This window comes from Chanodichthys erythropterus, chromosome 12 (assembly GCF_024489055.1).
Source record: "Chanodichthys erythropterus isolate Z2021 chromosome 12, ASM2448905v1, whole genome shotgun sequence".
In the NCBI taxonomy this organism is placed as follows: Eukaryota; Metazoa; Chordata; class Actinopteri; order Cypriniformes; family Xenocyprididae; genus Chanodichthys; species Chanodichthys erythropterus.
The window spans coordinates 18875042-18902824 of NC_090232.1; the positions used below are offsets into that span (position 1 = coordinate 18875042).

Genomic DNA, 27783 nt, shown 5'->3' on the forward strand with positions numbered 1-27783 from the left:
TTTTATTTTCAATATTGTAAATAGTTGTGCTGCTTAATATTTTTGTGGAAACCATTTTTTGATGAATAGTAAGTTTAAAAAACAACATTATTTGAAATAGAAACCTTTTGTAGCTTTGTACAGTACGTCTTTTCTGTCACTTTTGATTAATTTAATGACCTTTCAATGATGAATGGTGCATAAATAATGTAAATCGGTCTTTGAAAGTGTTTGTTTATTCAATTTTTAGGCTTTTATCTTCTCACACTTGTATTGTCTTTGCTTTATAAACAAGTGAGCCTTTGATTGAGAATTAATTTGCATGTGCTCAGTCACAGCTAGTGATATGTTTGGGGTAAAAGTCATTAAAATACAGCTATGCAAGAAACCTCTGAGCAGATCATGGCCAATAGCAAAGTCTTCAGTGTGTGTGTGTGTGTGTTGACATCTTGTCATTGGCACATTTTATTAGCACTCAGGTTTTATATGCAGTATAAATTCATATACATTTAATTGTGTTCTTCAGTGATTCAAAAGGTCTGTCTTTAAATAAATGTGATTTAGGCTACTAAATTATTTACAAAAATATATGAACAAATGTAGGCGAGTGTGTTCAAAAAGTGAGAGTAAAGTAGAGCACCATATTCTGTGTAAATTACTGATATGGAATTAATACAGGCTGTTTAATTTGCTTGAATGTCTTTTATGATTCCCACAGTACTAATTAGTGGTGCTTATCAAGGCATGAATGACATCGCTAATCATGTGTCTTGTTGAGGAGAGGTGTGAAGTGAAAGTCATTAAAACATTAAAATGTGTGAAAAAATTTCCTAAACCAGGAAGCAGCCACATAGCAACCATCTAGAAACCATCCTAGTAAAACCACCTACAACATCCTAATACTGTGGCGGGCAAGCACCACTTACCTCATATTTTCCACCCTAGCAACTACATAGCAATGCACTAAAAGCACTCACATAGAGCACCCACAGAGCATTGCTCCCATTTTCTTTAGAAAATGTAAAAATCTTGTTTAATTTGTGAATGCCATCTATAATATCTATTGTGTGATGTCCTGTGTGTATGCAGTGTAGAGAATCCAATGTTTTTGTGCTGCAAGTTGTGTATTCCTGCTCACATTTTCTGAACAACCGTTAATATATTATATATTATGTGTGTGTCTGTATGTGGTGTTCAGGTCATTAAAAAGAGAAAACCCTCACTTGAGCGAGGACGTTGTGCTGATTAGAGCTCTGCGAGATTCGAACCTGCCCAAGTTCCTCAAAGATGATGCAGTGCTTTTCAGGTGACCACTTGTTGTTTTTACAATATTACACACTAAGCATGTAAAAAAACATTAAAGGTGCCCTAGAACCAGTTTTTACAAGATGTAATATAAGTCTAAGGTGTCCCCTGAATATGTCTGTGAAGTTTCAGCTCAAAATACACCATAGATTTTTTTAAATTAATTTTTTTAACTGCCTATTTTGGGACATCATTAATTATGCACCGATTCAGTGCGCGGCCCCTTTAAATCGTACGCTTCCTGCCCCCCGACCTCTCGACTATAATACAGTGCATTTACAAAGTTAACACAGCTAATATAACCCTCAAATGGATCTTTACAAGATGTTCGTCACGCATGCTGCATGCATGCATCAGATCATGTGAGTATAGTATTTATTTGGATGTTTACATTTGATTCTGAATGAGTTTTAGGCTATGCTCCGTGGCTAAAGCTAACATTACACACTGTTGGAGAGATTTATAAAGAATGAAGATGTGTTTATGCATTATACAGACTGCAAGTGTTAAAAAATGAAAATAGTGACGGCTCTCTTGTCTCCGTGAATACAATAATAAACTATGGTAACTTTAACCACATTTAACAGTACATTAGCAACACGTGAACGAAACATTTAGAAAGACAAAACTCTTGTTATTCAACTATGCCAAGGTAAATTCAATTTTTGATTCTAGGGCACCTTTAATATAGTGAAACAGTACTGTGAAAATTGTATTTATTCCTGTGATGGCAAAGCTGAATTTTCAGTAGCTATTACTTCAGACTTTAGAGTAACATGATCTCTCAGAAATCATTCTAATGTACTGATTTGGAGCTCAAGTAGTGTAATTTTTATAATCAATGTTGAAAAACACTGTGCTGCTTAATATTTTTGTGTGTATCATTTTCAGGATTCTTTGATGGATAGAAAGTTCAAAAGATCTGCATTTATCTGATATAGAAATCTTATTTAACATTATAAATGAGAGAGAGAGTTGTTGAGACATGTTTTATGAGGACATTTCATGAGGCACATGCCCCCTGTTTTTTTGTTTTTTTTAAAATGTTTATACATTATAAAAATCATCAAATGCCCAAAAACTTAAATACAGTGTGAGTGTGTATGTGTGAGAGAGAGTTATTGACCCTAGCACCCACCATGAGGGGGAGCCACCATTATGTAGAATAAAATAGCTTTTTCCATTTCAAGTGAGTGTACATTATATTCCGCACAGTGTTTTTTATTATTTTTTTTATTTTATTTTTACTTCTTAATTATTTAGTAATTTAGTAAAATTAAGTGAAGCTTAAAAGTCCAAGGAATTCTTGAGGCCACTATACATGTTTGCATACACCTAACTCCCACTCTTTTTCTCCTTAGTGGCATCCTGTCGGACCTGTTCCCTGGCGTCACCATCCCAGAGCATGACTATGGTGTCCTGCATTCCACCATTTACTCATCTCTCTGCCAGCGCTCCCTCCAGCCCCTCCCAAGCATCATAAGCAAGGTCATCCAGCTCTATGAGACCATGCTGGTTCGCCATGGGGTAATGCTCGTGGGGCCCACCGGAAGTGGCAAGACAACTGTCTACCGTGTGCTGGCAGACACCTTGGAAACCCTGTATCATGCTGGCCACCAAAATCCCTTCTACCGCCCTGTTAAGACCTATGTGCTCAACCCAAAGTCAGTGAGCATGGGCGAGCTTTACGGGGAGGTGAACCCGCTGACACTGGAATGGCGGGATGGTCTGATGGCGCTTTGTGTTCGGGCAGCAGTTCAGGACTTCAGTGATGACCACAAATGGGTGATCAGTGATGGTCCGGTGGATGCACTGTGGATTGAGAATATGAACACAGTGCTGGATGATAATAAGATGCTCTGCTTGGCCAACAGTGAAAGGATTAAGCTCACACCTTCCATACACATGATGTTTGAGGTGAGATGCACAAATGTGCACATGCTCCCTGTCTGTTAAATTCCACATGCACTTTCTGCTTTTAATTAGAGGCTAGTCACGCACTTACATGCCACGCTTTTTTCAATCAGGTTCAAGACCTGGCAGTGGCGTCTCCTGCCACAGTAAGCCGTTGTGGGATGGTGTACATTGACCCAGAGGAGCTTAAGTGGATGCCATACGTTCAGACGTGGCTCACAGGTTTAGCTGATAAGGTGAAGCCTTTGAAACTCTCTCAGGACTCACAAAACAGAGTGTTCACATTGTTTTACAGTCACTGAATCATTAGAAAGAGTCTTAATGAATAGTTTTACAGGCAAACATTAAACAAGTTGGATTTGGAATGTCTTTTAGTTTGGTTTTTAGACCTGTAGACCTATTACCATCTGGGAAATGTGTTTTTTTTTTTAGATCACAGAGCCTGTACGTGGATATCTGATGGAGCTGTTTCAAAAATATGTGGAGAAGGGCCTGCAGTTTGTATCAAAGCACTGTGTGCAGGCCATTGGACAGGTGGACATCAGTAAAGTCACAACCCTCTGCTGCCTGTTGGAAGCATTACTGTTCAGCGATGGAGCCCCCAACCTCAAAATGGTATAATGCATCTTAGCTATCACCAAAATGAATCAAACACAGCATTCTAACATATTTTAGAAAGCTTCTACAGGATTTTTGATTGATAATGTGGCTAATGGCACAAAAGAAAAGCCAGTAGATCTACACTACTGTTCAAGGTAGTTCAAGGAAAGAAAGAAATTAATATTTTTATTTAGCTGGGATGCATTAAAGTAATCAAGAGATAGTAAAAATATGTTATAATGGCACAAAAGATTTTTATTTCAAATAAATTTATTTGATCAAATAACCCTGAAAAAAGTATTACAGTTTCCAAACAAACAAACAAAAAAACAGTGCAAACATTTTAACATACATAATAAGCACCAAATAACCATATTTGCATGATTTTTGAAGGATCATGTGACACTGAAGTCTGGAGTAATGATGCTGAAAATTCAGCTTTGTCATCATAGGAATAAATAGCATTTAACAATATTAAAATAGAAAACAGTTACTTTAAATTGTTATAAAGTTTCACAGTATTAATGTTTTTACTGTATGCATGATCAAATTAATACACTCTTGGAGAGCATAAGAGATTTCTTTCAAAAACATTATTAAAAAAAATCTTACCAACCCCAGATTTTTGAAGCTGTGATCCATGGTACTTTTTAAAATATTACAGAGACCCCTACCTAAAATATAAAGGCTATATATACTAATGTACAAATATTTACCATTTATTTTGTGTAAGAAAACGTATTATAATATAAAGACAACATGTTATGTACTAAATTAAATGTCTTTATACTTTTATTGTACTGAAGCCAAAGCAAATGATTAAAATTCATTTGGAAAATATTTACTTGCATGAATTTGACTTATCTTTTTTACCCACTAAAGTAATGTTAACTTAATAAACCTGAAGAGAAATTCTGATTTATTTGTAGATATATTCTTTCCTACTCCATTACGCATTAAAATAAATTCACATTTCCACTTCACTCTGAATGTTTGGTTCTCGCCTTTGCTAGAGAAAAGTGGAAATATCTAAATATTTGGAGAGGAGTAGGAACTTGAGTTGCAAGTTGAGGACCACAAATCAAAACCCTGGACCAGCACAGTTCAGATCATTCAGACCCAAAAGCTGCTGCACACTCATAACACACTCATATTGATGTACAGTAGTGCTGCAGTATAAGCTAGGAGTAACAATTTCAAGTTGCTAGTAATTGCAGTATGGTGGTATCTAACATTTTGCTTTGACCGGTTTCTTCTTAATTTATTCAAATTTATCAATTTATTAATTTATTGTATGTGTTTGCAGGAGTCCAGCAAGTTGAGCGGTATGTTGTGTCAGACGTTTGTGTTTTGCTACCTGTGGGCAGTGGGAGGGAATTTGATTGACAGCCACTGGGACACATTCGACACCTTCGTCAGGCAGCAGTTTGAGGACAACAGTGATGCAAAAGTAAATCAATAATCGTCCCCTTGGAATTATAAGGTTGTATCTGCATTCTGAGCAGTTTTGAGATACTGAACTTCAGTTTTTGCATTCCATTCGACTTTGTAGACAGAATCTTTTTGTTTTCTAAATAAAAAGTCCCAAAATGTACACAACTTCAATAAAAATCACATAATGTAAATAATTTGCCACAGAATAACTCAATTTTGAGAAAAAAATGTCAGAACTTTATAATTCCAAAGGGACAAAATGTAAAATGTAATGTAATGCATAGGTACATTTCATATACTTTCATGAAATAATCTCAGATCATTTTGATTGAACTGTGATGAATGCTTAAATGTATGGATCAACTGGGGATTTCTATTTTATTGCCTTAATTTATGACAATTATATATGTTTTCTAATAGCATTTTGTCCAGGAAAAGACACCATTATGTCCTACAAGATTTGGAGGAACATGTTTAGTTCTTTACAGGTCTGCAGCCATAATGTTTTAATAATTTTACTTAATTCAAAAGATAATTATCAATTACCTTACAGTAGCTATTCCTGTTAAATAACTGATGTGGAACACTGAAGACACTGCAAACCTCCTCTGGGCTTTGAACCTGAAAAGAGCACATTAACCTGACTGAGAGGTCATTGTAAATTATATATAGCACCTGACTAGTTCAGTTCTTTTTATATAGACAGCTATGTCTTGTCTCATGTGTTTGTGACATTCATAAATGTGACCTCAGGAATATTTAATGAGAAATAGATTGAAGAAAAACAATATGCCCTAGACATTTGTATAAGGATTAAAGAAGGTGTGGTATTTATTTCAGAAGGTCGGAATGCAGTGGAGAGTGTCATTATTAGTATTCCACAGAGCAAGACAGAAAGATCCAGGGAGGAGGGGAGGAGGAGAGAGCAGAAGAAAAGGAAGTGGTGAATTTGAGATGAACAAGGGTGTTAGAACGTGACCTTATAATACAGGCTCACGAAAAACAATTTATTTCTTTTATGTTCTCAGACTCTTGCTATTACTGTTGAATATTCTTATTTGAACAACCCCCCTTATGATTATTCAGTTAAAGCATCCAAGACAAATCTTGGATCTATCTATCTATCTATCTATCTATCTATCTATCTATCTATCTATCTATCTATCTATCTATCTATCTATCTATCTATCTATCTATCTATCTATCTATCTATCTATCTATCTATCTATCTATCTATCTATCTATCTATCTATCTATCTATCTATCTATCTATCTATCTATCTATCTATCTATCTATCTATCTATCTATCTATCTATCTATGTGTCTGTCTGTCTGTCTGTCTGTCTTATGTTCTATCTTCTATGTTCTATTTTCTATCTTCTTTGTTTTATCTTTTATCTTCTATATCTTCTATCTACTATGGAAAGATTGTCAGGAAAAAAATGTGAGTGGTTCTTGCATCCTCAAAATTGTTTCTCACACACAACTATTGAGAAAACCTGAAATATAGCCATATGGACTACTTCTATTGTGTTTTATGTTGTTATTTTAGGAACTTGACATACCTGTCCTCATTTACTTTCATTTCATGAAAAAGAGCAGCCAGGATATTCTGTTAAACATCTCCTTTTGTGTTCTAAGGACATTCTAAATGGAATACATATTTGAGTAAACTCTCTCTCTCGATAACAGTTGCCCAGTGGAGGTGATTTATGGAGCGTGTATATGAACTTGGATACTAAATGTCTGGAGCCATGGGAGAGGATCATTCCTTCCTTTAGCTATAACAGTGAGCTGCCCTTCTTTGAGATGCTGGTACCCACCACAGACACGGTGAGGTATGGATACCTGATGGAAAAACTGCTGTCTGTCAATCACTCTGTCCTCTTTACTGGCATCACTGGAGTGGGAAAGGTAAGGCAGGCATGTGTTTAATGTGATGTAAGTTTGTGTGAAGCAGTAAAGTTTTATATTTTCCGTTTATATGTTTCGTCTCTAAAAAATCATTTACTAGGCTTATCATGTGTTTTAGTCTGTTGTGGCACGGGCATTGTTAAACAGTGTACAGGAAAAGGCAGGTTATGTCCCCGTCTACATCAACTTTTCAGCCCAAACTTCATCAGCCAGAACCCAAGAAATCATTGAGTCAAAACTGGAGAAGAAGAGAAAGAATATACTTGGTGAGGGGTATTTAGATACGATTGTGGTGGGTGTGTAAACTGCCATACTCAAAATCATCATCTGTGTGTGTTTATGTATCTCAGGTGCTCCTGCTAATAAAAAGATTGTGGTGTTTGTGGATGATCTGAACATGCCAAAGTTAGACAGTTATGGCTCTCAGCCCCCTATAGAGCTGCTCAGACAGTTTCAGGACTTCCACGGCTTCTATGACAGAGAAAAGTTCTTCTGGAAGGAGATACACGTAAGCAACACAGATACTTGCACATAAAAAATAGAATCATGTGTCATGTTTCCTTGAGAAATATTAACAGATTTGTCCTTGTTTGACTTTACTGGCCAGGGTTGGGATTTGAAAACCATTTCGTATTCATAACTGTTTTTTTTTTTAAAGGAAAAATAAATAAAAATAAACAGAGTGTTTTTTGTGAAGTTCTGTTCGATTATTGAAGATCAGCATTCTTCACGAGAAGATCGAACATAACACTAAAAAACTCCCACAGTGTTATCACTTGACAAACATACAGCACAACCACTTCAGTCTAATTTGTGAACTAATGACTCTTATGAGCCATTAATCTGGCTCACAAATCAGTCTCACTTGGAGTTTTCGTCATGTCAAAATAAACTGTTTTTATGTCTATTCAAGTCTCTGTTATGTGTATTTAATGAGACTTAAATCTGTCTAATTACTAATTGGTGGAGATATTGGAGTTATATAAATATATACAGTATATATATTTAGAATTGTTGCCTTCATTAAGATTCCCATCCCTAATCCTGGGCAACAAACCAGTAGCTTGCATTGAAACCTTAGGGACCACAATCCAATTTTATCAAGCGTTTTAATCGTTAAACATTTTCTCACTCTCTGCCTCTCTTTCTCTCTGTAGGGTTGCAAAATATTGTATGTTGTAATGTTTATCATATAATGAGCGGGACTAATGCTTGATGTTTGAAGTAGCTGCTCTGATTTTATTGTTGTCTCACCTCGGGAAAGATGCTTAATTATGTATTTTTCACACACCAGCATCAAGTAAACCCTTTGCTTGTTGAACACACACACTCATACACATGTACAAACAAAGATAAAAGTGCATAATATAAACAAGGACATTTATGCGATTTGGCAAGGTTACAGAGAAATATGGTGATCTGAGACATTGCAGTCGACCTCAATACTCATCAATCTCAAATATGAGTTACGATAAAATAGAAGACAGAAATATGACAAGAGAATAGAACCTGTTGAGGTTTAAAAGGATGATTTGTGGTACTCAAGTGAGCCTTGCCCTTGGAGAAACTGATGTGGGTTAGTGTAGCTCTTTGGTTGTTGAATATGACACTGCTTTGCCTTTGACACAGCAACATTTCCTGAATGATTTTTCTGTCATTTGAAGAGTAATTGGTCATTAAGTTTCTAGCTGTCATGAACGCTCTCATTTTAATTTGGGTTGTAATCAATATTACATTAATTTCTTCTAGTAAAGATTTGATGAGATTAGTGGAAGTGTCAAAAAAGTTAAATGATGTCCCTTGGATATTTTTTCATATGCACTTATTCACCTTCTCCTATCTCCTTCTCCTCCCTAAAGGATATGACTATAGCCGCAGCCTGTGCACCTCCTGGTGGAGGTCGCAACCCTGTGACCCCTCGTTTCATCCGCCACTTCAGCATGCTGTGCCTCCCAACGCCCTCTGAGCACAGCCTCAAACAGATTTTTAAGGTCAGACATATGGTAGCACTCATTTTGAATGAACATTTTACTTTTAAAGTCACCATGAAATCAAAATTGACCTATTTACTTTGTTCTTGGTGTTATTGTGCTTAAGTCACTGGTGCACATTATTCCAAATAAACGTATCAAAAATGAATAACTTGCTCTGCATCTGAAACAATTTTCCTTTTTATTTGACATTATGATTTCCCCTCCAACCACCTGGCTCCATTCTGTATGTAACATTCAGTCTTGTCCCTCTGGATAAAATCAAGTCATGCTCTACTTTTTTTACTCATTGAATAACCTGTTTCGTTCGGAAAAATGTCACATATATGCATGATAGTCAGTGGGTAGCCAACACTGTTTCATGTTGACTTTAAAGCTTGTTGCATGCTGTGCCTGATGACTGTGGAGACATCCAAATCTGAATCTGTCAGTTGACTTAGAAAAGGCAATGATCTTGAGCCAACTTAAGCAAAACCTGGTGAGCTGCCTACCTAGACAGCATATTAAAGCTGAAAGTATACTTCACTAGTATTTACAGCTCTTTGGAAAGGTAGGTGATGCAATGAGATCCACGCAATCCAGCAATGATTATGTCAGAGATCAAATTTGAATATGGAATAATACATTTTAATACAAGTAAAAGTGTAAAATTATAGAGATAAACAAATTAATCAAGTAAAAAATAGTTTATAATAAAATCCAGAGTATTGTATCTGACAGATGAAGTTTGCAAAGATCAGAGTGTAGAGAAAGAAAAAACAAAAGCAGTAAGATATTTGCAGAATTAAAGGAGAGGTAGAAGAGATGAAGCAGAAGTAGAAAGAGTAGAAGGAATAGAGCAAAAAAGGAAACTTACACCCAAAACTTATGTTTTGGTCTAATAAGAAAAAGTCAAACAGACGTATCCATTTTATTAGTGAATAGAGCAAGCATACTCTCAAACAATTATACCTTGAGAAGATGAAAATATAATGAAAAATAACCATAAATGAGTAGGATTATTATATGAAGTAGGATTGCATGAATATATGAAATCAAAGATTATACTGATAAATAATAAACCATAAATAATGAAATGATTAACATGAAATATGAATAAAATGCATGAATATGAATATTGGCCATTTTGGATCCACCAGTTGTCAACATAATTAGTGTTCTAAGATGCCGATACCATGTGTTGGCCAAAATTTAAGGCAGCATTTCATATCCTTCTTAGATAAGTCCATACCAGAGTGCATTGTGACAAACTCAATGAAAAAATATTTAAATTCAGTTGGACTATTTTGCCAAATATTCATTGTGTTATGCAGTTTTTGCTTACTAGAGTGTCACATTAGCTTTAGCAACATGCTGATGTCAAAGTCTGTTGACATCTGTTGGACTGCCAGGACTAATGCTAAAATTCTTTTAGATAAGTTCTATCTCTAAACTCATTGCATTTAAAGCCCAGCCACTACAACAATCAAAGCACAGCTTTTGCATCCCGGGTTTGTAACTACCTTTCAACAATAAATTCAAGACAATTCTGAGCCTTTTATTTTTAAGAACACATGTCAGGTTCTGTTCTGTTTCATGATTTTGCATGTCTGTCTAGCTGTTTTTGAATTCGTATTATGTGAACATCCCTTAAGAATCCCTTAAGCATCTGAATTGTGTTCAGTAGACATGACCCTTAACATGTGTAATTGGGCTTCCTCATTAAGACAACCCCCTGACTAGTTGAGTTTTAAAATATGCAGTTCTCCATATCTCTATTATCTTCCTATATAGAAAGTTGACAGCAGAGTAGCTCATTAGGAAACGTAGCTGTCCAAGGTTCTGAAGCCACAGTCTGTGAGCTGGAGTAGTCCATGGTTTTAAACTGACAGTCTGAGAGCATAAACTGGTCAATGCTAGAGCTGTCCATAGGGGTAAAGGTCTTCAGACAAACTTTATACTTAGAAATATCACTGTCCTAAACTCTACACTTGCTGTGCACACTGACTTCTGTTCTTATATATGCACGTTTATAGGCAATTTTAGGGGGTTTCCTGAATGAATTTCCCATAGCAGTGAAGCAGTCAGCTGACAACATTGTGGATGCTGCTGTTGAGATCTACCATCGTATGAGTGTAGACCTGCTGCCTACACCAGCAAAATCTCACTACGTTTTCAACCTTAGAGACCTCTCTAAATGTGTGCAAGGTAAGAGACACAGACAAGTGTACGAACACACACCTAGAGACATTTGCTTACAAAGGCTGACATTTACATGTTTCACACATTATTTAAAACCTTTTAAATCACAAAGCATCCAAAACAATACAACTCAAAGCCTTTTTACCAAAGACTATATTTATAGAAAGACTGTGCATTCATGTTACTATGAATGGGAGAAAGTGCAACGTGCAGTATAGTGGAATAAGTTCTGCCTTCAAACAAAAAGAGCCAATCAACAATTGGTAAAGTCGTTGCATTACTGCATCTGCTGTTAGAAGCTCCAGTTGCTATCCACCTTTTTCTGAACGCGTAAGTCTCTTCCAACTCGTACTGGAATGATGCTTTACATTTAGTCAAATGTATTTGTATTTTCCGAGATGTTAAATCAATGAAAATGGTTTAAAAAGCACATGACTCCACAGTGCCATCACATTACTGTGTAGCAAAGACTGTCTTTTGTCAGCTCCTCACTCATCAAAGTTAAACGGCTGAATAGATGACACAAAGCTGTCCGAAGTTACTGAAAACATGAGTGCTCATATCCTACAGGCAGCTCCTGATCGGGATGAAGTTCGTGGGATTTTGTTCTCAAAATGATTAGAGTGCACATATACCCTCTTTGGGGAGTATTTTAACTCTATTTTCATTTCAAGGCGCAGTATACATTCTGTCCAGATTTGCTGGTGTTTAAAATATGTACTTTCCCAGAATTTCTTCAGTTTATAGCTTTTATGTAGCAGACAACAGGACAGATTAACCCTGCACACTTTTTTATTTTTAGTTTCTGTTTAGTTTATTCAGATGCTCTTTTTACCCCATTTTGATAATGTGTTCCTGTGGAGATTGGAACAGGACAGCATCCAAATGGAAGTTGGAATAGTTTACTCAGGAAAAGGGTGGGTAGAAACAGCCAGAATTGCAGAGATGCGCACTTAGGACTGCGCTTGCGCATTTGCTGTTCCAGCCAGAAAATGGAATTTTTTGTCATGATTTGAGCAAAACTATGAGATAGTTGTTGTCAGATTTCATTTCAAATATGAATTATATATGAAGATTATTATATGAAGTAGAATTACATGAATATATGAAATCAAAGATTATACTGATAAATAATAAACCATAAATAATTAAATGATTAACATGAAATATGAATAAAATGCATTAATATGAATATTGGCCATTTTAGATCCACCAGTTGGCAATATAATTAGTGTTCTAAGATGCCGATACCATGTGTTGGCCAAAATTTAAGGCAGCATTTCATATCCTTCTTAGATAAGTCCATACCAGAGTGCATTGTGACAAACTCACTGAAAAAATATTTAAATTCAATTGGACTATTTTGCCAAATATTCATTGTGTTATGCAGTTTTTGCTCACTAGAGTGTCGCATTAGCTTTAGCAACACTATGAGACCGTTGTTGTCAGATTTAATTTCAAATATGAAATTTAATCGTAACCTTGGTGAACAGCTCTGGAAAAGTTGATGTTTCCCCATTCAAAGAGATTGGAGCTGCATTTGCATGACTGATATAGCTGCCCGAGAGGCGTTTCAAAGATCGCCGCTGAGTGAAATGACTTGCCTGAAAGGGACTTTGGCATCTCTTGTGCTTAAATACACCAAGGGCTTGTAAAGAGCTTCTTTTGTTTTGGAGCTCCCGAATGACCAATAAAAATGCTCTCTCATAATTTGAAAGGAGACTTGAGGGCTGTAAAAATGTTTTTTTTATTATTATTATTGTTTAGGACCTGTCCAGGGGCTAAATTGGAGACTCACAATAGGAATACTGTCAATGTAAACTAAAACCAGTCAGCAAAACCCCCATCTGATTATGTTTTTTTATTAACAAAAGGTCACAGACAAGTTCATCTCTTACTGTTCATTGATCTGTAGACACAGAATTGGTTCTTTACCAGCAGCCACTCTTGTTATAAAATTAAAGATATAATGAAGAATCTGTATTCACGGTAAAGAAAATCATATTAATTCTATGCCTATGCATGTGTGTGTTTCTGTATAGGTATGTTGCAGTGTGAGCCAACTACAGTGAGAGATCAAACCCAGGTCTTCCGTTTGTTCTGTCACGAGTGTCAACGTGTCTTCCACGATCGACTCATCAACAATGAGGACAAGAGCTATTTCAATACCATGATCTCTGAGATGGCCAGTAAGCATCTGACCCTTGAATCATTTTCACTGTTAATCTCGGGGAGCTTAGTCCAGACAAATGTTAAAGCATATATTCTTAATGGAATATCTCAATACAGTATATGCTGAAATGTCTTTCAGTAGGTGAATAGAGGGAAAATTTGGCCTCAAGGTCAATAAACAGGTTTATTTATTTATTATTATTATTATATTTTTAATTTTCAAAGCTGCGTCATGATGTATAAAAGCTGTTTTATTGCATATGCTGATATTGTAAAATGATAATTGTAATTCATACTTATAGTTCAACTCATAATTGCAGCCTTAAAATAATTTTTCAAACATTAGTTTATGAAATTTAACTTCCTAGATAGAGGCAAGTAGGTCAGATTAAAGCAAGATTATAATCCTTCTCATTTTGCAGTGAATTATCAGAATGATCCATTTATTCTTGTTTTGCTCCCAATCTGTCACCCTTTTGCTACAGTAAACTTCAGTGCCCTGAACTGCTCCTTTTTTCCAACAGGTAAATATTTCAGCATAAACATAGAGCCAATGTACTTTGTGAATCAGCCCATCATTTTTGGAGATTTCATCAAGGTAAAAGTAATTTGGGGATTGTTCTGACTGTTTTGCATCTGTCAGTCTGTCACTGTTTTATATTTTCTTTGTAGATTGCTTCTCTGTGTTTACATTTTACTGTTTTAAAGCAGCATTTAGCTAGTTATCTAGCTAGTTAGCAATCGTCATCTTTTTATATAGGGTCCATTTTCATTTAATTATGTTTAGGCAGTATTTTTTCTTAAATTATTGAATGCATATTGTGCAGGTTGGAGCAGACAAGGCTGACCGTGTCTATGAGGATCTAACAGACATGGAAAAGATTCGCCAGGTGTTGCAGGACTACCTGGATGACTACAACATGACCTTTGCCAAGGAAACCAAGCTTGTGTTCTTCCAAGATGCCATTGAACACGTGTCTCGGTAAGCAAGCAGCTTGTCTTTTCATCTGGTGATCACAAAAGCAGGTGTTCAGATGACCCCTCCATTTAGCGAGGACATCAGGATTAGTTTACTAATGGAATGTTTTTTCATCCACCCAGCTCACCTTCCTTTTTTCCCCAACAGAATCGCCCGCATGATTCGGCAAGAACGTGGCAATGCCCTATTGGTTGGTGTGGGTGGCACAGGAAAGCAATCTCTAACACGTCTGGCTGCTCACATGTGTGGTTACCGCTGCTTTCAGATTGAGTTGAGCCGTGGTTATAATTACGAGAGCTTCCACGAAGACCTGCGTAAACTTTACAAAATGGCAGGTGTGGAAGGCCAGGACATGGTCTTCCTCTTTACAGACACTCAGGTACAACCAAAGAGAGATCTGCCAATAAATGGTTGATTACAATTCAATACAATTTTGTCTAAATAAAAACTAAAATCAGTCATTTTGTGAACTTGTTCCTCACAATATAATAATGTACAGTATGAATATTCATTTTGAGATTTGTTAAAGATTACATTTAAATAACTTTGAAATTATTAGTGTTTTTATTATATATTAACTTGAATTACTACAAAAGAATTCTGAATATAAAAATGGGAAATGATTGAGTACATTCACATTAAATATCCAATATTGTGTTCATTATTGTCCAGTTTACTTTTAAAATGTATGTAAAATCATACATACATGCATATGCATTTTCAGTCCCAAACACTGACTGTACATAGAATATATTATGTAGAAGAAAAGATGAGATATAAATGTTGGCTCATTTTGAATTTGTGTCCCACAAAAGGATCTGCATCCATGACATTTCTGCTCCATTCTGTCCTTTCGACAGAGGCAACAGCCATTGTCCTTATGTCTTCAATGTCATTTCGATGCCAGTTTACACATTTTTTTTAATGCGTTTTTTTTTTTTTTGGTTTTAAGATTTGATTGATGTGAATTAAAATAAGGTTTTATAAATTGGAATGTTTGCCCCAGTGTAACCCAAAACCACACCTCTCCAAAAGCCTCCTGTATCCAATTCACAAGTTATGATTTTTTGATATCCTGATATGAATGCACAGAGGTTTTCTCTGGGCTGTGGATTAGACAGTAGGTCATCTCTGTTATGACTCCGGGCCCTCTGCCAGTACTGTAATACTGTCTCATGAAAGCAGAAAATGCTTTGTGATTCAGCATACAGGCTTGGCAGCAGTAATGACCCCTAAATTATTTCATGTGCAGACACAGGCTGGTGCTGTAGACATAAGATATATGCTTTGAGGTTTGCATGTGTGCCCATCTGTATGGCTGTTTGATTCTATAGGCCGTTTTAAATGTCATTTATTTGAGTGTTTGGATAGACTTAAGGGAGTATATACTCCTCAGTGTTTTTGATAGAGAGTCACTCACTGTCAAAACATTGTTTTTCAAATTTGCCCTTAGAGGGTGTGTGACATTTTCTTTTAAATTGTATACCAGAAATACCCATGAGTGTGTGTGTATGTGTATACAGACCTAAGTGTGATTGGCTTGAGTGAGGAACAGAATGAAAATTAAGTCAAAATTTTCCTCTCTGCTTCAATATCTCATTTGAAAATTAACATATTCAAACTCAGTGTTTAAAGACATTCCAGATTTGAAATCAATGATGCCAAATGGCATTAGTTCTTGATAGTGATGCTCCAGAACATTTAACCCTTAGTTGGCCGAATGATGTTGTTTGACCATGCGATTTGTTTTTCTCATCTGCTTCAGATTGTGGTGGAAGAGTTCCTTGAGGACATTAATAACATGCTGAACTCTGGGGAAGTACCAAACCTCTTTGAGAAGGATGAACTAAAACAGGTGCTGGCTGCCATTAGCCCCAAGGCCAAAGAGGCCGGCATTTCTGATGGAAACAGGGATGAGGTACATGATACAACCAATAACTATCCAATCTTGCAATATGACCTTAACCAAAACAATGTGCACATCCTCACTATGTATTCTCAGCTGCTCTACTATTCTGTTTAGAAGTCAGTTGCCTAATCTGTTTATGTCTTTGTATCTTTAGGTCTTCCAATTCTTTATCTCTCGTGTGCGTGAGAAGCTGCATATAGTGCTGTGCATGAGCCCTGTGGGCGACTCGTTCCGCTCACGTTGCCGCATGTTCCCCTCACTAGTTAACTGCTGCACCATCGACTGGTTTGTACAGGTGAGAATCCACCTCCTCTCTTTTAACACTCCCTCTTCCTTTCAGACAGAATCTTACTTATGCTTCTTCAAACCAAAATCACTGAGAAGTGAATTCATTAAACAACTTCACCACTAAAACGCTGCACCTGCGAAATCTTGCTCTATTCAGATACCGTTCACAACCGCACTTAACCAGACATATGTGCTGGAATAGTGATTCACTGTGCATATTTAAGTTAAGTATTTGTTATTCTTTTTGACGCACACATTTCCTATCTATGAAACACTTTTGGGTAAAAATCACTATGGGTGCATATAGTGCCTTATTCACAAAAATTAGTGCTATACTGTTAGTTGGTAAATTAACATTATATGGTAAGCAGAGTTTTAAACGGGTCACAGATACGTCATGCAAATAGCGTTCGGCACTATTTTTGGTGTTTGTATGGTTGTATAAACTTGTTTAATGTTTATTGAACATGGGGATATTAACAATATAGAGGAGGATCAAAATGCTTCAGAGTATATATTATATTGTGCACTACATTAACCCTACTTTTACTGAACGTATATGTGGTTAATATTGATTGTATTCTATTGCTAACTTGCACTCCAAAGTACTGTACTTATTGTATTAACCCAATGTTGGTTTGTGTTATTGCACTTTTTATGTCATATGGTTCCCTTTTTTTGTTTTGTTTTGTTTCTGTTTTTGTGCATTAGGTATGTTGTTATAGACATGTGATGTACGTTGTTTGGGGTCGGAAAGATTTTTATAGCTTCTTATGCTTACCAGGACTCCATTTATTTGATCAAAAATATAGTTAAAACAATAATATTGTGAAATATTATTACAATTTAAAATAACTCTTTTCTATTTTAAGACATTTTAAATTGTAATATATTCCTTTAATGGCAAAGCTGAATTTTCAGCATTACTCCAGGCTTCAGAGTCACATGATCCTTCATAAATCATTCTAAATTGCTAACTTGGTGTGTAGGAACATTACTTATTATTATCAATGTTGAAAATGATTGTTCTGCTTGATATTTTTGTGGAAACCATGATGAATGGTTGTGTTTCTCCTCAACTACTGTTCAGCCATTTTTAAAATGATTGCTCTTAAAAAAATCATAGAAACCTATTTTTAGATCTATATATTTCTCACACTGTTAGTTATGAAATGAGACCAAACTGAATAATTTATTAACTCAAATTAACTCAAAATCTGTGTTGCATCTGTGTTGCCTTCAAATGGTCTGACTAGTCTTGGTGCACAATGGGGTTGTGAAGATTAAATCCAAGCAACATTTGTGTGTTTGATCGATTCAGTCGTTACATTAGTCGTAGCAGAGTAATGTTGCTGTTTGAGCATGAAACACATCTGCAAAGTTACAAAGCAAAAATTCCACTCCAAAGGGAGTTATTCTTTATATCAGTAAACACTTTTTCTCCTTGTAACGCTTCAATTGCAGTCTTGAGTTTTCTTCTGGGAACGTACATTTCACAATATTCCTCATTTAAATAATTCCTGCCCAAGGTATACGCAAAATAGGGTGAGGCCAGGTTGAGTTGCATTAGTAGTGTGTTGTAGTATGTACATGTAACATAAATTACCACAGAGGAAACGAAAGTTGGAGTCCGTAGATACCAAACATGCTACCCATGTGATTTCAGTTAACTATAAATTTGCAACTCTGGAACATTAATACCAAAATAGTTAAAAAGAGAGAATTAATACATAGAATAAAGCCTATAAAAGGAAAGTCATGAGATGAGAAAATTGGATACATGTTTATAGATTTCTCAAGTGGTTATATATAGAATATATAGGATTAAGAGGGTTTATTTGTCCTTCTCAGAAAGAATGAAGTCAGAGTCACTAGTCTCTGCAAAATTCTTTCTGATCATAAAAGTTCTTATCAGTTTTTCTGTGTCCTGTAACAGGACACCAAGTTCTGCCTGCTAGTTGCAGTTTTAGGGTGATGGGTTCACAGAACTTTGAGAGAGTGAGTTTCTGGATAATTCATTAAATGTAATGAATAATTGTGTGTCTGATTGGTCCAGACACTACAGTGAACTATCCCTTTAATCTCTTTTTGCCTTTATTCTTTTTTTTTTTCATTCTACTGTCTTATGAGGAACATTTTGACTGACCTCTGTGGGCTGTTAGGTAGAATGAGGTGTTCTGCTAATTACTATAAAGTGTGTGTAGTGCTTTTGCATGTAGATTGTTGATTTTATTTGTTGTGTTGTCAGTTCTAGTGTTGTGTTTGTGGGTGTGATGTATGGCTCTGTGCTGGCCAACTGCAGCTGCTCATTAGCGTTAAGCAGCGAGCCCATACGGCTGTTCACCCTGCCTTTATTTGCTTATTTGTTTACATCACCTCGTGTTTGTTTACTTGTGTAAACACACACATGCTCACACTCGCTCCACATATTTCAAGGTGACCGTTTTGGTTCTTGCTGAATGAAAGGAAAGAATAGTTTATTATATTGTCTTAAGTGCAATCTGCATGCTATTTTTGTACTATTTTTGGTGCGAGGAAGCTAATATATCATATAAAAAGTCAGGAAAACTAAATGAACATTTAAAGGAATAGCACATCCAGAAATTAAAAGTATGTCCTTATTTACGGACCCTAATGTGAATTATCAAGCGTAGTGTTAGTTCTGGAAGGTCACGTTCGTCAAGCCTGCAACAGCTGACTCTCAGGTGACTCACGCCTACCTATAGGAATGCCTATCACAGCATCCATATATTTAAGCTCTTTCAGCATTATCAGAAGCTATTGCGTTTCTCAGCAGCTAATTACCTTCCTCCATCCCCAGCTCCTCCTCCTCCTCCTCCTCATCTGGTCAGGATTTGGCATCTGATTTCCCTTTGAATCAGACTAATTTCTTGTTTTATGTTGGACATTAAAGGTGCTCTAAGTAGAATCTGAACAATGCTGTTGTACATTGTTGATATTTGAAATCAGCCCAAACAAACCCCTCTCTTCATTGCTCAGCCTCCAAAACTCACACTCCAATCCTAACCAGCCTGCCCTGAGTCAGTCTCAAACCCCGGCCCGATTGCTGCTGGCATGCAAGGCGAGTGCAGTAACAATGACGCTAAACACTGCATTCTCTAGCGGTCATCATTGTGCAGCAGTTTAACAGCAAAACTCTCACTAGCTGGCCACTGTTATACACGCAATGCGAGTGGATGTCTGTTTATCACAGCTGACGCGCAATAAAATGCTAGAGTAAATACAAAGTGTTTGTTGTTAGTCGCAAACAGCACAGTAGCTCCAGACCATCAAAACCCAGTGTGCTCACGTGAGTAGCGGGATCAAAGCAGCTTCCGCGTGTGTTTTCGACCTTCCCACTTAGCTCTCTCCAGCACTGGAAAGCTTTTCTAATATAAACGCGGGTCCTAAAGCAGTTGCCCAGGCATAAACCTTCATTCCAGTGATATTCTTTTCAGATCTTTTGTATTGTGTCCCATCTCTCATTCTGTCGTTTTTCTTTTTTTCTTTTTTCAAATCTCCTTCTTGCTTGTTCTCTCTCCTCGACCGTCATACGCCCCTAATGCTGATTGGTTACACGTTTGTTGTTGGTATCTGCCCGACTAACTTCCAAACAATGTATTTGAAATACTACTGAGTCCACCTTTATAATACTGACATTAATGATATCTGCTGAACACACACGACAAGACTACCACACATACATAAACATGACGCACACGCAGCGTGCGTAACATCTGCCATACATTTATGTTGGTTCTGTTCTGTGTACCCTAAGGGGGGTTATCGCTGCTCTCCCTGCTCTTATCCATGCTAGTTCTTGCCCAGAACGGGACCATACCACCAATCCAAATCCAAAGCTAATCTTTCCAATCCAATGCCAATTGTAAACAACTGCTATGTGCAATTCGCTCTGTGAAATGTTTTAAAAAAATTATGTGGCAGTCAGTTAAATTTTCTATTTCTTTTCATGTTTATTTTTCAGTGGCCTCGTGAAGCTCTGCTTTCTGTGTCCCAGACCTTCTTCCAGAATGTGGAGTTTGGCAGTGAGGAGATGAAGCAGTGCTTTTCAGAGATGTGTGTGGAGATCCATGTTAGCGTGACTGACATGGCAGAACGTTTTTACTCTGAACTGCGCAGACACTACTACACCACACCCACCTCCTATTTAGAGCTCATTAACCTGTACCTAAGCATGCTGGGAGAAAAGAGGCAACAGCTGCAGGCGGTGAGGAGGCGGAGCTATGGATGAGTGATGCAAGATACATAACTGTTTGATGTTGTTACATTATTACTTAAGATTATGAACTCATAACACTCTTTTCCAATAAATTTCAAGACAAAAGGTTACCTTTTTAAATATTGAATTAATGGATTTTGCAACTTGATAATTTATTAGAGTAAAGGACTCATCTGAGCTAGACAAAGAAAGAAATGTTTGGAATGTAACATGTATTTGTTTGCATAGGCTCGAGATCGTGTGAAAAATGGTCTTACTAAATTGCTGGAGACAAATGAAGTAGTTGAGAAGATGAAGCAAGACCTCTCTGCACTGGAACCTGTGCTTGAACAGAAATCAATTGATGTCAGTGCTCTGATGGAGAAGCTCGCTGTGGACCAAGAAAACGCTGACCAGGTGTGTGTATTAATAATAATACAACCATTCTCCCTCTCTTATCACAGGGTCTCTCAATTACCTGTATATAATTCAAATTTATTTTTTATTTTTTTTCACTTTTAGATGTATGTCCAATTTAAAAATCTCAAAACAAATTATTACTTTTTTATTTTCCATGATATGTACTCAATAATGATCTTAAGGGTATAACAGTTATCATTTGCTTTTATTGACCTCTTTACCCGTAGGTGCGTAGGGTTGTGAAAGAGGATGAAGCTTTAGCTAAGGTAAAGGCAGAAGAGACTCAGGCCATCGCGGACGATGCACAACGTGATCTGGATGAGGCTCTGCCTGCACTCGACAGTGCCAACAAGGCCCTGAATGCCCTAGATAAAGCTGACATATCAGAGATCCGTGTCTTCACCAAACCACCAGACCTCGTCATGACTGTGATGGAGGCGGTGTGCATCCTGCTCAGCAACAAGTGAGTTTTATCTTTATATTGTATTATATTGTATTTAGTTTTGCATGAAGGAGTACTAAAACCCAGACATGAGTTAACAGTAGCTATGTTTCAATCCAAGTTTATCCTTTGCACAAAATTGGAATATCGCATAAAATGTTTGCAATTAAAGCACCATTATTTTTGTCATTGTTTTCTTCAACAACATTTTTTATTTATTTAGTTATCGTCTCAAAAACTATAAGAGTCAAAATCTGCTAAGGGGTAATTCGCATTTAAGACATTCGGTAGTGTGGGTTTTCCAGGAAATGCACAATGGCCCGGGACAGTTGAAGGAACTGATGAAAAGTTTATTAGCTTTTGTACTTGTTTTGCCAATTTAAACTCTATTCAATTTTACACTATTCAAGCACAAGAACAGTGTTAATTTTGACAGCAAATTTTGATTTAGTTTTAGTCATAGTCTTTTGACTAAATTGCCATTTAGTTTTAGTCATATTTTAGTCATCGGAAATTGTTTTAGTTTTAGTCTAGTTTTAGTCAACTAAATCTACAGTAGATTTAGTCGACTAAAATCTAATTTAGTTAAATTGTAATGCATTAAGCATTTCTCTAACAATACACAGATCCTATACACTGATATAGGTACATCTGATATTCCCCAAACTGTTTATGTTCACCCAACTGTACTTTGCTCCCCAAAGCAGACGGTTTTTGACCGTTCAAGTGCAAAAAGACACAAAAGAGCAAAATTCAGTACTTTTCAGGGACTGACACACTTTTCATTGAAGTACTATTATAGTTTTCGTTTAAAATTTTTATTTTTATTTGATTTTTAGTTTTTCTGCTTTCATTGTAATTTTAGTCTTTTAGTTTTTGCTTTTAAATGTCTATAAGTTTTTATTTCAGTTTGTTATTTTAATACCTCAGGTTAAGCTAAAGCTTAGAAACTAGATGAAATAAATATATAAAAATGTAAACTTATTTTATTTTTTATTTCAGTTAATGTTTATGTCAAGTAATGAAGATTTATTTGGTTTTAGGTTTAGTTAACCATACTAACCCTTATACTTGTAAAGTATATTGAATAATGTGTCCAATAATGCTCTTATTCCTTCCTGTGACAGAAGATACAGTAGTTTACTATGAATTAAATAGAAATTAAATTGAATACAGTTTATTGTGTAAACAAAATAACAGTAATGACCAGGAAAAAATTACAATTATAAACCATCTCGAAATACACCATGACTCTTATTCTAAAATGTCTGCAGTCTGCACTGTAGCAGGCTGCTCATAAGGGTGATAAAATATGCATTCTTACAACCGCCTAAAACATACTACCATATAAACATTGTGTAGTAAACATTAATAATTCACCAACATTAGCTTATAAGCAGTCACTTGGCATAAATGTGAGCTATTCATTAATTGTGAAGCAGTCTGAAGTGCTGCTGGGCAAGCCTGTAGAGGGCGCAACAGCGCCACGTTTTCCTGCGGTTAGATCAGCACGTTACACTTCAAATGTGGCATCTTCCACACAGGACAGCAGTCTCACTGGATATCTTCCCAAGTCATCCCTCTCTTTCATTTTCGTCTCATTTTTATTTGTTGATGAAAATTAGAGTAGATTTTAGTCATAGTTTTAGTCATTTTTGTTTAGTCATTGTCTCATTTTCGTCTGTGAAAAAATGTCGTTGACAAATTATGATGGAAATTATTCGTCAACGAAATTAACACTGCACAAGAAGACGCAAAAGAGGACTCAATTCGGAATGGTTTTCTGTTCGCACATCCGAAATGTGCACACAGAAAGCCGCTGCTCTGACAGCATACAACTGCTGAATTGAGTTCTCTTTCACTTCTTATTGCGCTTGAAAGGACAAATACGCACAAACATATATCAAACTGCCTGTTTGGAAAGTATTCATTTAAACAGCCGTTTATGTCTTAAGTGAAAGTAGACAGTTAGGAGAAAATCGGATGTGTATCATTCGATCCTTGCATTTGTTCTTGAAGTGAATGTATAGCCTAATAAACCTGCTGCTGTCCATAATGCTAATTCAAACAACAACAACAAAAAAAGTCACTCGCTGCTCTTGACAAAGTAACTTTTAATAAGGATTTATACAAGGAAGACTATGCACTGTTATTTTACATTTGATTACTTTATTCAGTTTCTGGAGGTAGTATTTCTTACAGAAGTTAGACCTATCTGACAGACTTAAAGCACTGTTTATTTCATTTGTATCTTTGTTCTGTATTTATTTATTCTTATTTTTGTCTAATTTACCAACTGTTAGATTTTAGTCGACTAAATCTAGACTAAAACTAAAACAATTCCGAAGACTAAAATATGACTAAAACTAAATACAATTTTGCTGTCAAAATTAACACTTGTTCAAGAGAACAAAATCATAACTTCCTGGGAAATTGCCACAAAATATCTGTAATAAAAATGGAAGTTGCTGCAATCGGGGAAGCCATTGCTCTTTTTTCCCCCACATCTTAAATTGCTGGAGCCACAGAGCAGGCAGATGAAACCAATAAATGCGGTCATGTTATCTTGCATTTCGAGGTGGATGCCTGGTGTTTATACTTGTTGTGTTTATACTCGTGCTCTTGCAAACTATTCTCACTTAAACTTTTCAACTTGTATCTTAAACTAAGGTTGAAAGTGTTGTTGGAAACTTAGTGATGGTGGTGAGGAAGTCATGCGATCATGGTGAATTTGGAGAAAAAATTTATTGAATTTTTGTTGAGGGAGCCAGCAACCTCCAGGTTGGCCTTCAAAAATGTAATTCCTGCAGATTTATAGAACATTTCTCTTTTGATATAGTCTAGGTCTTCATCTCATGTGAGTGTACAGGATTTAAAACATATTTATTTATAGTACTAGCATTTCTGCAGGGGTAAAACTTAAATTATATATAAAAAAAACTACATTCACATTTAACCCCCATGTTTCTCCAAGGGCGCTGTGAAAAAATCACATTTAATCCAAGATAATGTGGTAGTGATAAGACACCTGTCCTCCCAGGCTTGCAGAGAAAAGAAAAAGCCATTGCCATTGAGCATGTGATAGATAACAGACAAGACTAAAGAAACTTAAATTAAGCAGGAATCCGGATGATTATTTGGACATTTACCTTTACAGTAGTCCACTATTTCTGGTATTTCATTTCATTAGGTGTAATGGCACAGCAGGTTCATGAAGTTTTGGTATTAAATCTTTTTAGGTATCTAATCTAGCTGCAGAAAAACATGTCCTCACACATTATAAACCCCCTCTGGCTCTGAGACCCTCTACAGTGTGGCTCTACAGTATGTGCTGGCCATATTAACATCTGATTCTGCATCTGTGCTCTTTTCACTCAATCATCAATCTCATCCATCTCCTCACTTTCAGCATCATCATCATCATCTGCAGCTGAGCTACTCATTGTTAACTTTATAAGACAGCAATTTAATGGGTGTTTAAAATGTCATAACACAGACTGAACAATCTGTGTTTCTGTCCCTCCACATCCCTCTCTCTCCTCAGTTCTTTCATCCTTCTAATTGTTCAATTTGCTCATGATATTAAACCTCTGCTGTATCAAAGTGCCTGATTAGTGGAGTTTAAACTTGACATGAAATCAAAATTGACCCCATTTACTTTCTTAATACATGTTCCTGGTATTTTTCAACCCCTCTCTTTCAACCACCTATCATATTGACCACTTTCCATGATCCAATTCATTTACAGTGCATAAAATCAAGCCATACTTGACTCGAGTCACATTAAATATCCTGTTTCACTGGGAAACATTTAACATTATGGGACTAAAATGTGTTGAGAACAGCATTTCGTAATGACTTGTAGTATTACTTAAAAAACAATGTGCTCTTAATATGCTGTTTAATGTGAGACTGTTAATTGCTCTTTATTAACATTTTATATATACATTATGAGTTTAAAATATTAACTCTGGTACATAATTAGACACCCTTACTCTCTCTATATTGCCTGTTTTTTTTTTGTTTTTTTTTCCAGGTGTTAAATATTTATGAATTAATTTCATGTGATTTGCTTTGGTGTGGCTGGAAATCACATGCAATAACTCATCTGTTATTCTAATCGCCTTTGTTTTATATTTCCAGCTGCTTACTCATCCAGCTGGTGTTAAATCTAATAATGTAATTAAGGGTTGGTGGAACGGATGTGGGGGTGTTGTAATATGTTGAACATTCAGATATACCGGTCATAATCATTTGTCAAAAGAAAAAGAAAAAAACACTTGAAAACACATCTTGAGTCTTGTAGGATTTGAATATTCTACATACACTTGGCCTTTTTCATGAAACAGGACATTCATCATTTTATTCAGTTATTACAAATAAAGCATTTGTCTGAATCACAGAATTTAAATATTTTTTGGTAATATAGATACCATTTCCTAGCTACAGTACGTAATTTTACATTTCATAGTGACAAACTGGCTATCCATGCTTTGAGTCAAAGAAACCTATTTATTTAGTTGCTACAGTAGCTGTAGTCTAAATGTCCCATCATTCCCTTGTTTCCCTCCAACCAGGACAGACTGGGCCAGTGCAAAGCAGCTCCTGGGTGACGGCAACTTCCTGAAAAAGCTGATGGACTACGACAAGGACAATATTAAACCACAGATTCTTCAGAAGCTACAGAAATACATTAATAATCCAGACTTTGTGCCTGATAAGGTGGAAAAAGTGTCCAAGGCCTGCAAGTCCATGTGTATGTGGGTGAGAGCCATGGATCTGTACTCAAGGGTTCTGAAGGAGGTTGGGCCCAAACGTGAAAAACTGGCTGCTGCTCAGGTGAGTCTAGTTTGTGTGTGTGTGATACAGGGTTAATTAATATTGCATTATGAGTATCATTTGCGTTATTCCATTATGATTGTCACTGTATGGAGTCAAATTAATGCCTTAAAGTTTTGCACAAAAATAAAGTTTTGCAAAACACAAAAAAGAATTGAGCAATAAAAAAATGTTTTGCAAACAAAAATAAAGAATTGCAAAGGAAAAATAAAGTATTGAGCAGAAAAAATTCTTTTGCAAGTTTTGCAAACAAAAATAATAAATTGCAAAATAAAAAAACGTAGTTCAAAAATAAAAATATAATCAATTACAAAAATCAATGACAGCTGTAATCATATTTTATCTTTGCCACATATTTTTCATGCTCAAACCTACTAAATCATTTGCAACGCTCATTTTATTCTGCGTTTCTATTTTCCTTTGCGGTGCACTTTTCTGTGCGGTTCTCTTTATGGCACTGGTTTGACGTGGGGGTGGAGTCAAGAAACAGGGGCACGTCCCCGCGAAATGCATTGGAGGGGAACGTAATCAGCGACAGGTGAAATGATTCTTTGACATGGTTAAAAATAATGAATGGTTTGTTTTTGTTGGTTTGTTTAACATATGTTGTCGCCGATTACGACCCCCTCCAATGCATTTCTTATAGCAATATGACCCATTGCGCTCTTTTTTGGGGTCGACAGCTTATAAAAACTTATTTCTGGGTTTTTTAGCTTGTTAGCTGTACACCTTGTCACACAGCATCTTTAGGCATTGTTCTATTTTTGTAATGAGTCAGAAAAGACAAGAAGGCAGCCTCACGCAATACAAAGTCAATGGAGACGGTTGGATTGTTTTTCCCCTGGTGGGCGTGGTTTTCAGATTATAATAAATGCACTCTGTCTCAATGCTTGATCTGTTCTGTTGCGATCTGCGTCTCCTGCCGATGACGTGTTTCGTGGGGGCGTGCCCCCGTTTCTTGACTCCACCCTCACGTCAAACCAGTGCCATAAAGAGAACCGCACAGAAAAGTGCAGCGCAAAGAAAACCGGTATCGTGAGCGCACGCTTGACTGAAACGCAGAATAAAATGAGCGTATCAAATGATTTAGTAGGTTTGAGCATGAAAAATATGTGGCAAAGATAAAATAGGATTACAGCTGTCATTGATTTTTGTAATTGATTATATTTTTATTTTTGCACTACGTTATTTTATTT

General features: G+C 36.2%; 1 protein-coding gene across 1 annotated transcript in view; it reads left to right on the forward strand.

Annotated features, from left to right (window-relative positions):
• Nucleotides 1-27783, forward strand: part of dnah6 (dynein, axonemal, heavy chain 6) — a 96411-nt gene that overhangs the window by 29179 nt on the left and 39449 nt on the right. Inside the window, exons 34-53 of the mRNA XM_067402580.1 lie at nucleotides 1178-1285; nucleotides 2646-3201; nucleotides 3312-3434; nucleotides 3631-3813; nucleotides 5105-5248; nucleotides 6926-7147; nucleotides 7266-7413; nucleotides 7498-7655; nucleotides 9007-9138; nucleotides 11154-11325; nucleotides 13362-13508; nucleotides 14016-14089; nucleotides 14319-14473; nucleotides 14618-14849; nucleotides 16236-16388; nucleotides 16534-16674; nucleotides 20653-20895; nucleotides 21136-21303; nucleotides 21534-21769; nucleotides 26326-26587. Coding sequence (XP_067258681.1) covers nucleotides 1178-1285; nucleotides 2646-3201; nucleotides 3312-3434; nucleotides 3631-3813; nucleotides 5105-5248; nucleotides 6926-7147; nucleotides 7266-7413; nucleotides 7498-7655; nucleotides 9007-9138; nucleotides 11154-11325; nucleotides 13362-13508; nucleotides 14016-14089; nucleotides 14319-14473; nucleotides 14618-14849; nucleotides 16236-16388; nucleotides 16534-16674; nucleotides 20653-20895; nucleotides 21136-21303; nucleotides 21534-21769; nucleotides 26326-26587 — 3757 coding nt within the window. The remainder of the gene's footprint in view (nucleotides 1-1177; nucleotides 1286-2645; nucleotides 3202-3311; nucleotides 3435-3630; nucleotides 3814-5104; nucleotides 5249-6925; nucleotides 7148-7265; nucleotides 7414-7497; nucleotides 7656-9006; nucleotides 9139-11153; nucleotides 11326-13361; nucleotides 13509-14015; nucleotides 14090-14318; nucleotides 14474-14617; nucleotides 14850-16235; nucleotides 16389-16533; nucleotides 16675-20652; nucleotides 20896-21135; nucleotides 21304-21533; nucleotides 21770-26325; nucleotides 26588-27783) is intronic.